This window comes from Carlito syrichta, unplaced genomic scaffold (assembly GCF_000164805.1).
Source record: "Carlito syrichta isolate Samal-C Ts95f unplaced genomic scaffold, Tarsius_syrichta-2.0.1 Scaffold315377, whole genome shotgun sequence".
NCBI classification, from domain to species: Eukaryota; Metazoa; Chordata; class Mammalia; order Primates; family Tarsiidae; genus Carlito; species Carlito syrichta.
The window spans coordinates 257,896-272,317 of record NW_007259473.1 but is presented as its reverse complement, the minus strand read 5'-3'; the positions used below and the strand labels follow the sequence as shown (position 1 = coordinate 272,317).

At 41.0% G+C, this 14,422-nt stretch overlaps 1 protein-coding gene across 1 annotated transcript in view; it reads left to right on the top strand.

Annotated features, from left to right (window-relative positions):
* LOC103275246 (triple functional domain protein-like) overlaps nt 1-14,422 on the top strand; it is a 103,708-nt gene that overhangs the window by 49,389 nt on the left and 39,897 nt on the right. The window contains exon 9 of the mRNA XM_008072662.1: nt 8,160-8,282. Within this exon, the coding sequence (XP_008070853.1) occupies nt 8,160-8,282 (123 nt within the window). The remainder of the gene's footprint in view (nt 1-8,159; nt 8,283-14,422) is intronic.

Here is a 14,422-nt window from a genome sequence, read left to right as displayed (position 1 = left end):
GGGTGGGTGGATGGGTGGATGGGTGATGTGAAAGTTTAAAAACTCGATAACCTCATGGTGAGCCCTTTTTGCTGATTCCTTGTATGCTTCCTTCCAGCCAAGACAGTGCATAGAGTGCATGATCCTGGCATGTCTGCTCTGAGGTTCGGTAAGCAGTGCACCTCTTGCTTGCCTTAAGTTCTGTTGTACACCTGCGGTGTGAAACTTACCTAAAGTGTTTTTAAAATAACTTCTTTTTTCCCAAGTGAGCGTTAGGCCTTAGTATGCTTTGTCATGTTGTAGAATCCATTTTTTAAAAAGATCTTTCCACTTTAAGAATAACTATATATATTTTTAGAACAGTTTTAATTCTGATTTTAAAAGACTGTGAATAAAGAAATGAAGAGCTTTTGGTTCCAGTGTAGAGGAAAAGAAATGTGGCGAGAGCATCACTCCTGTAAGGCAGCTGTGAGTCCCAGACCTAAAAAGTTTCCGTTTCTTCTCTTGGTGCCCCCCAAAGCCCATAGATGGATGCTGAATTCTGTGTCTATTTCATTTTACTTTTAAAAGTTATGTTGTGCACATCAGAATTTGGAACCAGAGCCAACTCATTTTCCAGGTAATAAAACCAAGCCTCAGAAAAGTTGAGCAACATGGGAGAAGCTCCAAGAAGCCTCATGGTGTTTGACTACTTTACAGCTCTGGATCTGAGGAGGATGCTTTGATTCTGAACTAATCAAAGAGTAAAATTAACATGTTACTGAAGAAAGAATCTTTAAAGGGTGCGTTCAGATTGGGAGGAAAGGCTTTCCTAGAAGCAGTGGTTGCCCATGATTGTGAAGGAAAATAGCTCCTTGAGGATATGTGTGGTGTGTGTGTGTGTGTGTGTGTGTGTGTGTGTGTGTGTGTGTGTGTGTGTGTATTTAACATTTTAGAGTATTTTTCCCCTTAGGAGTGGATCAATGGGAAGGGAAAAGAAAGACGAGGGGTGGGAAGGAGCACCCCTGCACTGTCTTCTGGTCTGCCAGTGAGCCTCAAACCCCCAAACTCTGCTCCCCAACTGCCTCAGATGTTGCTTGCCTCTCTGTGTGGTGGTCAGGGGACTGAGGGTGAATGGTGTGGTCTTGGGGTCTTCCTGAGCTTAGGATCTATTGGAACGGGAAGAACATGACCAAGACGATGGTTTGGGGAGTAAAATTTGCTTGGAGCACTAGGAAAAAGTGGCAACCAGCTGCAGATAGGATAAGTATGTGCATTTCAGTCACTTAAAATTGAGAGTATTCCCTCATTTGTGATTTTTACTTCATAGGTAAATTTCATTTAAAGCATAATACTGAATATCTTCTCAGTGATGCCAAGCACCAACCTTTAATAGCAATTAACATTATTTAAGTTAAAATCCTCCTTTTGGTCACCTACTGAAGTTTAGCAAATCTGAAATGATGTTGTTTAGTCGATCAGTCGTCTTTTATTATATCACTAAAAGACCACTGGTGTGATACTCAAGAAAGCTTGAAATGCAGTATATTCATTGGTTTCCCCAGTGATATTAATAAAAGCCAACAGTGATTGAACAAGGAAGTAACTGAAACAAATGGAAGCAGGTTATTAATTTTGGTGTTATAGAGAATGTAGTGTGGGTGGGGAGAAAGTCCACATTTTACAATTGGAAAAATATCTGATTTTATATTTAAAAAAACATATTCAGAGTATTTTAGATTTATCTTTGCTTTTCCTTTGTCTTGTAATTTTTAGATAGAATAATCAGAAAAGCTTATTTTCATTTTCGTGTGTATGAAATGTGACTCAGAAAGGGCTCTCATCAGTATGACTGAAAAGACTGTTATTTATTCATGGTGTATTGTCTCTGTAAATAGTAGCAAGAGTTGACAGATGTTTATTTTCTGAATGCTCTTTGATTTCAGAGTTACCAGTAAAAATAGTCTTAGCTTAATATTTTCCTGGTTGCTTTATGTCAGATGTTTTATCTAGTTTTTACACATAGCAGTTCTAGAGATAAAAGTCTAATTTTAGAGATATTTTAAAGGTTTTCAGACAATGTTTACAAACGATAATGTAAGATAGTGAGTTTGGGGTCTTGAAGATCCACATTTGAATCTCTTTTCTTGGGCAAGTTACTTGACTTCTCTGAGCCTCAACTTCTTGCTTAATAGAAATAATAATAAAAGTCCACTTTCTTTATTTGTAGACCTTATTTGTGATTTGGAATTCAGAGTTTTTCAAGGTTTAGAAAGATAACACAGTGTGTGATATATAACCCATCACCAAATGTGTGGTGATTTCTACAGCCAAATATTCAAGGACTTATACTCATTAAAGGATCAGTAAAGGCAATAAGTACTCTCAGGTCAGGTTTTATTGCCAAATGAATTTTGGAACCAAGTTATTAAAAACCATTTGAAATTTCAGAGCTTACTGTGGATAAGAGATTATGGACCTATGTTGCCCGCCCAAGCACAGCATAGACTAGTCATTCAATAAATGATGCTGGTGGCAATGAAATGATGCATGATGGTGATAGAAAACTACTCTAGGAAATGTTTGAAACAAACGCCTCTGCATTTCACAAGACCAGTGCTCTAGCCGCTGAACTGTGGAGCCCTCAGCCAGCCTCTGCACTTTGATGTCTGTTGTAATGATGTCATTTACCAAATAGTCTGGACTGTTCTGAAACAGAAATGGAGTTCTTTCCTTTCTCACCTTACCTGTGTGTCAGTTGCACTATCTCAGCAGACACAGAGCAGACTGGAGGTGAGAGGATGTATCCTGAGCCACACGTCTTGGGGTCCCTGTCCACACATAAGTCTTCCATAAAGTAACCAAGGACCCTTGGTTCTGTGTCTTCCACTGTAAAAGGGATAGGATCGTACTCACCGACTCACTGTGTGGATAGTATCTCAGCACACGCACAGCCTTACGTCAGTCCTTCTTCAACAGCAGGTGCTCAGAGGCAAGACGATTATTAGTTACTGAATCATCATCATCATACTTGCCAGCATCACATTCAGTCTTGTAGTTAGGGCCTTGGTTTCCTTTTCATTACAAATGAGGAGTGAAGCTAAGCAATCTGTCTGATTTCCTGCACATCTGACTTTTGACAGAAGTGCTAAGAGATGGTGCCTGTGTTTTAAGTGTGGACATTGCACTTGGGAGCATCCTTGACCTTGAGGCTGTCTTGTGTCCATTAGAGGGCACCAGTGTACAGAGGAATGGGCCCCTGTCACAGCCTCTGAGCAGAGAGGAAGGTGGTAGTGGCCTCCTAGCTTTGCTCTTCTGCTTCTGAGCCACGTGACCATGGGAAGGGATCAGTGCTTGCTGTTTTCACATGGAAGGAAAGCAGTAAAAACCCCATGCCAACCTTGTTGTCACTGGGGTGGAGGTCACAGGGCAAATAGATGACAGCGCTGGTTGGTTTGCCCTAACCCAGTTTTGATGCCCTAACCCAGTGACAATGCCATTTGCCCAGTAGGTTGATAAAGCCCCCTGATTGCTAATCTTTTTATGTTTTAAATTGGAAGATTTCACAAGCTTGTCTTGAAAATGTTACTTAGACCTAAATCTATTGACTCAGGATCACTTGGTAATCTGGAAGTCTACCCATACTAGTTAAAGAAGCAACAGCCTATGGGAGTTTACTTTTGAGTAGTAGCTGGATTTCCTATCTGAAATTATTTTAATAAAGTAGAATTTATTAATCATTGGAATTTGTACATTCTCCTTTGAATTACTTTCATGTTTGTTGGAAATATAATTTCACCTGGTATCTGCATCTTTGTTTGATGGAGCCTCTGATAAAAGGAAGATGTTTGTTATAATCCTGAGTAGTTAGTTGATAAGAGCGATAATTAACAAGTTTATACTGCCTGAAATACTTTTTTATGCTTAAAAAAAGTTTTATTATTTAAAAATACTGTATTTTGCTTTCTCAAGCCTTTTCTACCAGGTACTGTTTATCTTTTTTTTTTTTTGAAATTGTGCTCTTATTTCAAGTCTCTGTGAAGTTACCAGTAGTCATCAGGTTTGCTGCTTACTGTGACTTAACTTTTCTCTTTATATTAGTGTGGAATATACTATACTGTGTTAAAAAAAAAAAAAAAAGTCTACCTAGCCTTCCATGTAGATTTTATAGGCAGGTAGACTGTAGCATAGGTGTTACTTATATACTTCTAAATTCTTTTCAAGCTTAAAATATTTGAAACTTGTCATCTGCATGGTATTGGCCTCATGCCCAGAGTCACGTTCCATTAAATGAATTCACTCTAAAGGTTGAGAGGTCTAGAAGTTTCATTGAGACATTTCTTTAGAGGTGGAATGGGACCTGTGTTTTATAATATGTGCTAAGAGGCTGTTGCATAATCAACTCAGCAGCTTCATATCTGCTGTGAAGTCAAGTGGTAAATGTAATGCACCTTAAAGGACTCTCTTTTCTCTCTTTCTCTTTTTTTTTTTTCCTTGAGTCTTGTGGTTTTATTTGTAATCTTTAAATTATTTTAATGTTGAACTAATTATAGATTCACATACAAGTTTTAGAAACACTGTAGAGAAGTCTCACATATCCTATTAAGTCATGTAGCATTTACTCAGGATATATTTTAGGGCAACTCTCTAAAATTCTCCAGCAGTGGGTCTGGAGTAGAGTAGAAATATAGTTTATTTTGTTTTTTTTATTTATATTTTATTTTAAAGATGTGTGGTACAATTCAGGATTAGCTATATAAGTGATCATCATACAGGTAAATTTTGGGCCTCCCTTTGGTGCCCACTTTGCCTAGTTTGAGATCAGGTATCTCTCTTTAATCTCAAGAAAGGAAGATAATGTAGTAAATATACTAGCTTAAAAGCAATAGAATATATATAGCCTGTGCCACCAATAAGCTGAAAACAAGTTAGAAACCTGCCATGGATTCTAGTTTATGGTGGCAATGTCACATGTGCTGTCTATTTGCCACACTGATACTAAGGTGCTTAACATAGATGTTATTGAGTGCTCGCAACTCCTCGTAATTATCACCAGTGAGCAGAATAGGCAACTGAAGCTCACAAAGGATAAGGAACTTGCCCAAGAACACACACTTCGGTTCTATGTCTATGTGCAGGAGGTGTGGAAGTAAGAGAGCTTTCAGAAGGAGAGTCAGGAGAACTGGGCCATAGATTAGGCTGAGTTGACTGGATACGAATGGACCCAGGAAGAATTACTCTGAGGGTATGACCCAAGGGGACTAGCATAATGATGTTGTTGACAAAAAAGGTTCACAAGTGAACTGGAGCCACAAGGTCAACATGTAGCATTGGCCTGAGCACCTGTTGCCAGGCTTGGACTTCATCCCATCCCACACTTCCCATACTTCTGATCTCAGCACCTGCGAGTTCTATAAGAATCTTTGCCGAGGACCACAAGAAGTTTGTTATGGTTCACAAGTCATTTTTATTTACATGCAATTCTAAGTTTGCTAGCCCCTATGAGAAAGGAGCCTCAGTCAGGCCCTCAGGTTTGAAGTCACTGATATGGAACAATGAAGAACAGATTGGACTGCGACCTTCTCCCCCATCTCCAGGTATCTGTCAGCACAGCTAATGTCAGTACAGTTAATAAAGGGTAAAGGGTTTCATTTTGTAGAAAGGAACCACGAGCTGAGCCCCTTTTATTTTACCACCAACAGAGCGCTGTGGCTGGGCTGTTTCCTAGATTGTCACTAGACCACTCTCCTTGCTGTGTGCGCCTGTTTGTTCTTTAGTCTAAGATACTTTGATCTACATGCCTAGGACCCAGATGTTTTCTCAGTGTTTGTGTCACCCAAAATTCATATGTTGAACATTCTTCACAATGTAGTGTTATCAAGAGATGGGACTTAGGGGAGGGGATTAGGTCATGGGAGCCTCACCCTCATGAATGGGATTAGCGTCCCTAAAAAAGAAGCCTGAGAGAGATTGTTTGCCCCTTCTGCCATGTGAGGACACATGGAAGACACCATCGGTGAGCAATGAGCCCTCACTAGACACTGAGTCCGCTGGCGCCTTGATCTTGGGCTTCCTAGTCTCCAGAGCAGTAAGCAGTACATTTCTGTTGTTTATAAATTACTCGGCCTAAGGTATTTTATTACAGCAGCCTGAATGGACTAAGAAGGACTGTAGTTACAAATATGCAGAGTATGAGTGAGCCTTAAATACTTTAGTAGCACATTAACAAATGTGTGAAAGCATTTAAAATCCTTTAGTTAAAGTTTTTAGCTTTTAGCTAAAGACACTACTGACTCCATCAAGAGAGACAAAGTGGCATTCAATATAGTATAAATCCAGACATCCTTCATTATTCACAGGGAATTGGTTCCAGGACTACCCGTGGATACCAAAATCTGCACATCCTCAAGTCTTGCAGTTGACCCTGTGGAACCTGAGGATGTAAAAAGTAAGCCTCCATCTGTGCAGGTTTTGCATTCTGCAAATACAGTATTTTCAATCTGTATTTGATTGTAGTGTGGAATCTGCCCAGACAGAGGGCCCATTGTATTTATTTTTTAAAATCCACATATAAGTTGACCTACACAGTAGCAACCCATATTGATCAAGGATCAACTGTGTTTTGTTAGATATTGTCAGGTTTTGTGATTTCTCAAGTACAAGAACCAATGAACTACTCAATCCCGACTATGAACTTTAAAACATCAGATTGCACTGCTTTACTTTTACTCATTTTCTTTAGTGTAGTGAAACTCTCTTTTTTTTTTTGAGTTGGAGTCTCACTCTGTTGCTCAGACTGGAGTGCAGTGGCACGCTCCCTGCCACCACAGCCTCGACCTACTAGGCTCTAGCAATCCTTCCGCCTCAGCCTTCCAAGTAGCTGGAACTACAGGCATGCGCCACCACGCCTGGCTAATTTTTGATTTATTGTAGAAGACGAGGTCTCACCAAGTTGCCTGGGTGGGTCTTGAACCCACGGGCTCAGGCAGTTCATTCCCCTTGGCCTCCCAAAGTGCTGGGATTACAGGCTGAGCCACCAAGCCCAGCCACAAAAACTCTTAAGTAATTAAATTCATGGAATACTTAATTTTTGCAACATCTCAGCTTAAAGAATAAATTTTCCAAGATCAGGACTGAGGCATGTAAGTGTTGTGTTTTCTTAGATTGTACTCATGTGTTTGGGTCTTCTGCAGAATTGCCTGAGTTGTGTAGCTTTAAGGCTTATAAAAAATATTAGGTTAAGCCAGGCTCGGTGGCTCAGCCTGTAATCCCGCGCCTTTGGGAGGCTGAGGTGAGTGGATTGCCTGAGCCCGCGGGTTCGAGACCCACCTGGGCAGCGAGACCTCATCTCTACAATAAATCAAAAAATCAGCCGGGCGTGGTAGCGCATGCCTGTAATTCCAGCTACTTGGAAGGCTGAGGCAGAAGGATTGCCGGAGCCCAGCAGGTCGAGGCTGCGGTGGCCGGGAGCGGCCACTGCACTCCAGTCTGGGCGACAGAGTGAGACTCCAACTCAAAAAAATATATATATATTAGGTTAGACTGGGTGCAGTGGTTCATGCCTGTAATCCCAGCACGTTGGGAGGCCGAGACAGAAGGATTGCGTAGTTCCAACAGTTCAAGACCAGCCCAGGCAACATAGCAAAATCATGTCTCTACAAAATTTTTTAAAAATTGGCTGGGTTGTGGTGGTGTGTACCTGTAGTCCCAGGTACTTGGGATGCTGAGATGAAAGGATCGCCTGAGCCTAGGAGAGTGAGGCTGCCATGAGCCATAATTCAACTTGAGCAACAGAGTGAAACCCTAACTAAAAAAACAAACAAAAAGTTAGGTTAAACTGATCCTCTGTGGCTTGGTAATCACTGCCTTATATAAAACCCAGTCAGTTTGGTGGCTCAGTTGTGCATAAAATAAGGTGAGATTTAATTTAATCATTATCACATGTAACATTTATACATAGATTTACACTTTTAACATAAGAGCTTGATTAAAGTCCTGATGGGAAAGCTGATGAAATTATCAACCTGTAATTACCTTGTGTGTTAAATTAGTATCCAATTACCTCTTCCATTTTTTTTCCTCCTTTACTTCTTTTTTTTTACAGAGTTATGACAACAGAATGGGCCTTCATTGGATAGTCCTAAACATTGAACAAGGCAGGATATTGTTTTTATGGCATATGTACCTGTATTTTGTTGTAGGTACTGGACTGGATTGAGAACCATGGAGAAGCATTTCTGAGCAAACATACAGGTGTGGGGAAATCTCTTCATCGGGCCAGAGCTTTGCAGAAACGTCATGAAGATTTTGAAGAAGTGGCACAGGTAAAACAGTGGTTTTCACTATTTTATCCCATAAATACATGTGTGATTGGCTTTGCGTTACAGTTTTAACCACTTTTGAGGCAAGTTAGCATTAGCTAGATGTGTTTGACACCTCAGATGAGATAAATGCTCAGATTTCAGAGTGAAGTTGTCATTGCCTAGGCAGAAACATGATTTAGCCAGTTGACCCTTTTGTAAAATGTGATGTTCCTGAAACAGAAATGTATCTTACATGGTTTTGTCATATTTTATTATCCCAGTGTCTGTTTCCAGTTTTTTAAAATGTGTGCTTGGGAAACAAGAACCAGGGGTGTGGTGTGTTCACAGGATGGGATTTGTAGAGTATGAGTGCTGTCATTAATGTTTATAAGCTGTGTCACTTTGGATAAGTCACCTAAGCTCTTTAAAGTTAACTTTCCAATCTGAAAAATAGATAAGAGTAGCATCATGTGAAGCTTGCAACCCAGTTCCTTCTCACAGTTTATTGTGTTTTGGGAAATGTACCTTTTGTTTTGTTTGCTTTTTGAAAGAAAGAGAAGTGAAGAAGGGAGACATTAGAATGATATGCTGAGCTCGTGGCTCAGGCTGTAATCCCATGCTTTGGGAGGCCGAGGTGAGTGAATTGCCTGAGCCCGTGGGTTCGAGACCCGCCTGGGCAACTTGGTGAGACCTCATCTCTACAATAAATCAAAAAATTAGCTGGGTGTGGTAGCGCACGCCTGTAGTTCCAGCTACTCAGAAGGCTGAGGCGGAAGGATCACCGGAGCCCAACAGGTAGAGGCTGCGGTGACCAGGAATGGCCACTGCACTCCAGTCTGGGCAACAAAGTAAGACTCCAACTCAAAAAAAAAAAAAAAAAAAAGAATGATATACATATATATGTATGTATGTATGTATGTGTGTATATATGTACATATATATCAGAGATTACATATAACATATATGGCTTTATCACAGAGATTATATGTAACATATATGGCTTTTAACTGTGTGTGTGTGTATATGTAACACACACACTTAGTTACATATATGGAAATTATAAGAAGGTAGGGAAAAGTTGTTTTAAAAAGAAGTTGTCTAAGTAGGACAAGTTCATACTCAGACATATTATGGTAAAACTGAGAAATTTCAAGGACAGAGTCTTAAAAACGAGAGAGCAATGACAAAATGACGCCTGTGAAAATGACTGTTAGAAAGACAACTGACTTCTTACCAGTAACCCATAGATTCAGAAGACAGTGGAATGGAGTCCCGAGGGAGTCCAACTCTAAACTTGGAATTCTGTACCCAGTTGAACTATCAGTCAACAGTGGGGATAAAATGTAGATCAAAACTAAGAGCAGCCGGGCTCGGTGGCTCAGCCTGTAATCCCGCGCCTTTGGGAGGCTGAGGTGAGTGGATTGCCTGAGCCCGCGGGTTCGAGACCCACCTGGGTAGCAAGACCTCATCTCTACAATAAATCAAAAAATCAGCCGGGCGTGGTAGCGCATGCCTGTAATTCCGGCTACTCGGAAGGCTGAGGTGGAAGGATTGCCGGAGCCCAACAGGTCGAGGCTGCGGTGGCCGGGAGCAGCCACTGCACTCCAGTCTGGGTGACAGGGTGAGACTCCAACTCAAAAAAAACCAAAAAACAAAAAAAAAACCTAAGAGCATGTGCCACTCAAATGCATGCCAGAATGACTAAAGTATTTACTTCAGCCAGACTAACATAAGTATGCAGAGCAGTTTAAACTCCACAAGAACAGGGACTTGTTTTGTTCATTTCTCTATCACTAGCACCTAGAGCAATGCCTGACTCGCATGTTTGGGTGTTTAGCTAATATTTTTGAATGAATTAATTAAGTGGATTTTTTTAAACTATGAAAAAAGGGCTGGGATCAATAATGATCAAAGAAATTGGTAAATATGTCTGTAGGTTAGAGGATTGGCCATTTAAGCAAAAGATGATGAATTTGGATTATAAACAAGAACTAAAGTGCCACTCCATGTTAACACAAAAGATGAAATGATGTTCTCAGTAGAATGGCGGAAGATATAGTGATATTTTGGATGTTAATTTAAGCATACATGGTAGCATTTTTGAGTGACCACTAAAAGCATAGGGATGGAAAACATCACTTCCAAATCAGCTTAAAGGAAAAAGAAGTATAGAAAAATTTATAAATCAAAACTCAGGAAATTGGGTCTAGAAGAAGCAAAAAAATGAGAACAACAAAAAAAAAAACCATAGTAGAAATTACAAAATAAGATGTAATAATTTGTTAGAAAATATCAGTAATCATAATAAATGCAAAATAGATTATACTCATTGAAAGACAAAGATTCTTAGATTGAATATGTTTTCAAAGTTTTGCTACTTACTGTTTCCAAAGGGCACACCTAAAGTACGCAGGAAGTTTCAAAGTATAGTAAGGTATTAGAAAAAAACCTGCAAGGAAAATATGAACCAAAAGAAAATTAGTGTAGGATTAGCAATATTAAATAAAATAGACCAAAATATTAAAAAGTATTAGAAATAAAGAGGGCCTTCAATTATACAAGAAAGAATATCAATATACATTTGACAATATATGAGGGGGGACCCCAAAAAAACTCAGAATTATCTTTTGGAGGGCAGGTCCCTTGTATCCAGGCTTCTTTTGCTTGGTGAGTGTTCTAGAAACCCATTGCCATCAGCGTATCAACTAACATTGTTGTGAGAGACTGTGTTTGGTTTCAGTGAACTTTTTTTGGAGAGTCCTTCAACACATTTGCCCATTCCATGATAGGGGATATACGACTATACCTGCCCACACTGCACTGAGTGTTCAACAGTTTTTGACCAAAAACAGCATGACCTCTGTGCCCCACCCTCCCTATTTACCAGATTTCACCCTGAGTGACTTTTTTTGTTTCCCTGGATGAAAAAAATCCTCAAATGGAAACGTTTTGCCGATGTGGAAGAGGTGAAACAAAAAAACAACAGAAGCACTAAAAGGCATAAAAGTTGATGAGTTCAAAAGCTGTTTTGAGACTGAAAAAAGCATCACAATAGGTGTATGGCATCAAATGGAGAATACTTTGAAGATGACTAAAGTTTAAACATGTAAGAATAAATACACAATCTTTGTAAATAAATTCTGGGTGGGGTGTCCCCTCTTACAGTCTCAAACTCCATAAAACAAAAGTAAGCAAGATTAAGTTCTAGCTATGAGTCAGTATGTCTTACACGATGAACAAAGCGTTCAGTTATACACTAGGCTAGTCAGGAACTAAAATAAGGGGTAAAATTATGGATTAACCAACTGTACCTAAGTTTTATTCTGTGAAAATGCCTTTACAAAGTGACCTTTCTTTACATGTCTTCACATGTAAAGTAAAAATGACCGCCCCGGCCTGTCTGCTTTATGATCTCAAGGAAACAGTAAGAAAAGATTGTGAGTTCTACAGCCTTGCCACCCACTTTATGCATCTTTGGAGCATTTCTCTTGTCCACTTTCCATGCCCTCTTCCTACTTTCACTTGCTGGAAAATAGTTTGCATCTTGTAGCAGAAGAAATATGGGAAATGTGCTCTTATCTTCCTTTAAGATAAGCTACTGATATAATTGCTGTGGTTTGAGGATGAACATGAAATTTGGATCATGTGAACAAAGACTTCAGGCACCAAAGAATCTCAGAGGCAGAGCTACAAACAACCCAGCTGCAGAAGCCGGGGCTCTTGCCTCAGGTAACAAGTTTGCATGTGATTATAAGCTGGCTGCCCTCACCTCTTCCTCCCACTTTTGGGGTATTTTCTAATATGAAGGATGACAGTCTCCTGGATTTTCTCCTGTGTGTCTCCCACTCCATTTGATCCTTCTTCCAATCCCTGAGTTTCCTTTTATTCTAAACACAAGAAATAGCGGTTAATCTTGTCTTCTGATGGTAAACTTATTTCCCCAAGTCTTAAGACAATTATCAAAGCCGTCAACACACGTTCTTGGGGTCAGCAAGAATGAGAAAACTTTCTTTCTAGGAAACATCTCTACCTGAAGGTTTTAGGGCAAATGGAGGGTTAAAGTTGCATTTCACCCCTGGTTAGGGGCAAGGCAGTTGCTTGTCTACTTCTTCCTCTACTCACGTGAGTTTTGGTTTCTTCTCATTATCTCTTGTTCATTGCCCCTGACTCCAGGGGCTACCTGACCCTCTTCCCCAAAATTAAAGTGTTTAAGTCCAAATCTGGACCATGCATGAAAGGAGACTCTTTGGATCACTTTGCAAGTATCTGTACCCACTTTCCCTCTCTCTGGCTTTCAAATAATCACCCACCATATGTCAGGTATTCTGTCGAGGTGTAGGGGTAGGGAGGTTAGGAGTACAGGGAGTTGTTGACCCACACCTTCTGAATAGGCACGGCTGCCTGTCAGAGGGCTTTTTGTTGTGGTTCTTGATGTCTAAGCCAGGACATGAATATTAATAAAACTCAGGCTGGGCATGGTGGCTCACTCCTATAATTTCAGTACTCTGGGAGGCCAAGGCAGGAAGATCACTTTAGCCCAGGAGTTTAACACCAGCTTGAGCAACATAGCAAGACTTGTCACTATAAAAAAACAAAAAATGATCCAGACTTGGTGGTTCATGCCCATAGTCCCAGTTACTGGGGAGGCTGAGGCAAAGGATCATCTGAGCCCAGGAGATCGAGACCATGGTGAGCCATGATTGTTTCACTGCACTCCAGCCTGGGCAACAGAGTGAGACCCTGACTCAAAAAGAGAGAAAAAAGGAAAAAGATGTTTATAAAATTCAGCTTGGTGACAGAGAAAGAAGAGGATGTTGGAAGCAGGCATAGGGCACAGCAGCTGGGACCATTGGGCCTTATGAAGCTGGAGAGGGGCCGGGCCTTCCAGGTCTGGGAGCCACACACAGACACCAGGGACTCCTCTCTGGACCCTCTCCCTGGCCGTCACAAGCCTAGCAGCAGGCCTGCACTCACCCCTCCACCCTGGCCGCTGGACCTGTGCTGTTGCTTCCCCACGCCTCAGCTTTTCCTCTCTTCCTCTCCCCACTCCACAGCCAGTCCCTGACCCCTTCGGCCCCAGCCTCCTTCCCAGCCCCTTCAGCTTCTCCCTCTGGCAGTTCTTTTTCTCCTGGTGCTGATTACAGATAGACCCCTCCTTTCTGGAAGAACATCACTCACTGCTGCTGTGGTGTTTAGATGCTGGGTGGTCTCTCTGTAACGGCTTCCTTGTCACCCTGTCTGTCTGTCTGTCTGTCTGATGGAGCAGCAGACACTCAGCGATTGGCATTGCTGGGCTTGGTCATTCAGCAGCCTGTTGCTGTCGACCAGGAATGGGACCCAGCTGCTCACATGATTCCTGTCTTGTCACTTTGGAGTGAAGATATCTGAATCATTCAGTCCCCAAATACGTAGCGAGCTCCTGAGTAGTCAGTAAGGAGCAAATGGATGTGGTCCTGCCTCCTGGAGCCCTGGAATCTACACATGCCGTAACACGTGCATGTGGATAGTACATACCACAGAAAACACTCCGAACCATTTCAGGGTAGTTCCATAAGGAGTTTGCACCTCCGGATTCCGCCATCAAGAGCTGTAGGTAGAGGGACTGTCAGGCAGGAGAAGAGCCACAGATTAAATTTAAGGTGGACAAGGGGGTTCCATGACCTGAGAAAGTAGGGAGGACTTCTCTCTCTAGCCCTTCCACATGTTTGATAAAGGTGAAATTACATTTTGTATGCATAGCCCATTCATGGAAAGCTCTCTAGCTCTTCCCGAAGACAAAATGACCTTCGTCTTGGTTTGGCAGGGAGCATGAGGCCCGCTGAAGTGAGTTACCTTCCACAGCTTCCCTTCTTGTGCCCGCCCCATCTCTGCCCACTTTCAAAGCAAGTTATGAAATAAGTGCTTATGACAGGTATCTAAGTTCATATTTTAGGGTTACTTTTTTTTGATAGAATGATCTTCGAAAATGCCTTAAAAAATGGGAGCAGAGGGATCTTTAGTGTTTAATAAGGAAGTTTTTTCATTTTCTGAAATGCATTTCCAAAGGTAAAACAAATTTTGATATTTAGAGGAAATTATTTTTGACAATTAAGTTCAAGTTTGGGCATATTGTTTCTTAGTGTTGTGTTTTAAAGATTTCTTTGTAAAATTACTTCTAAATG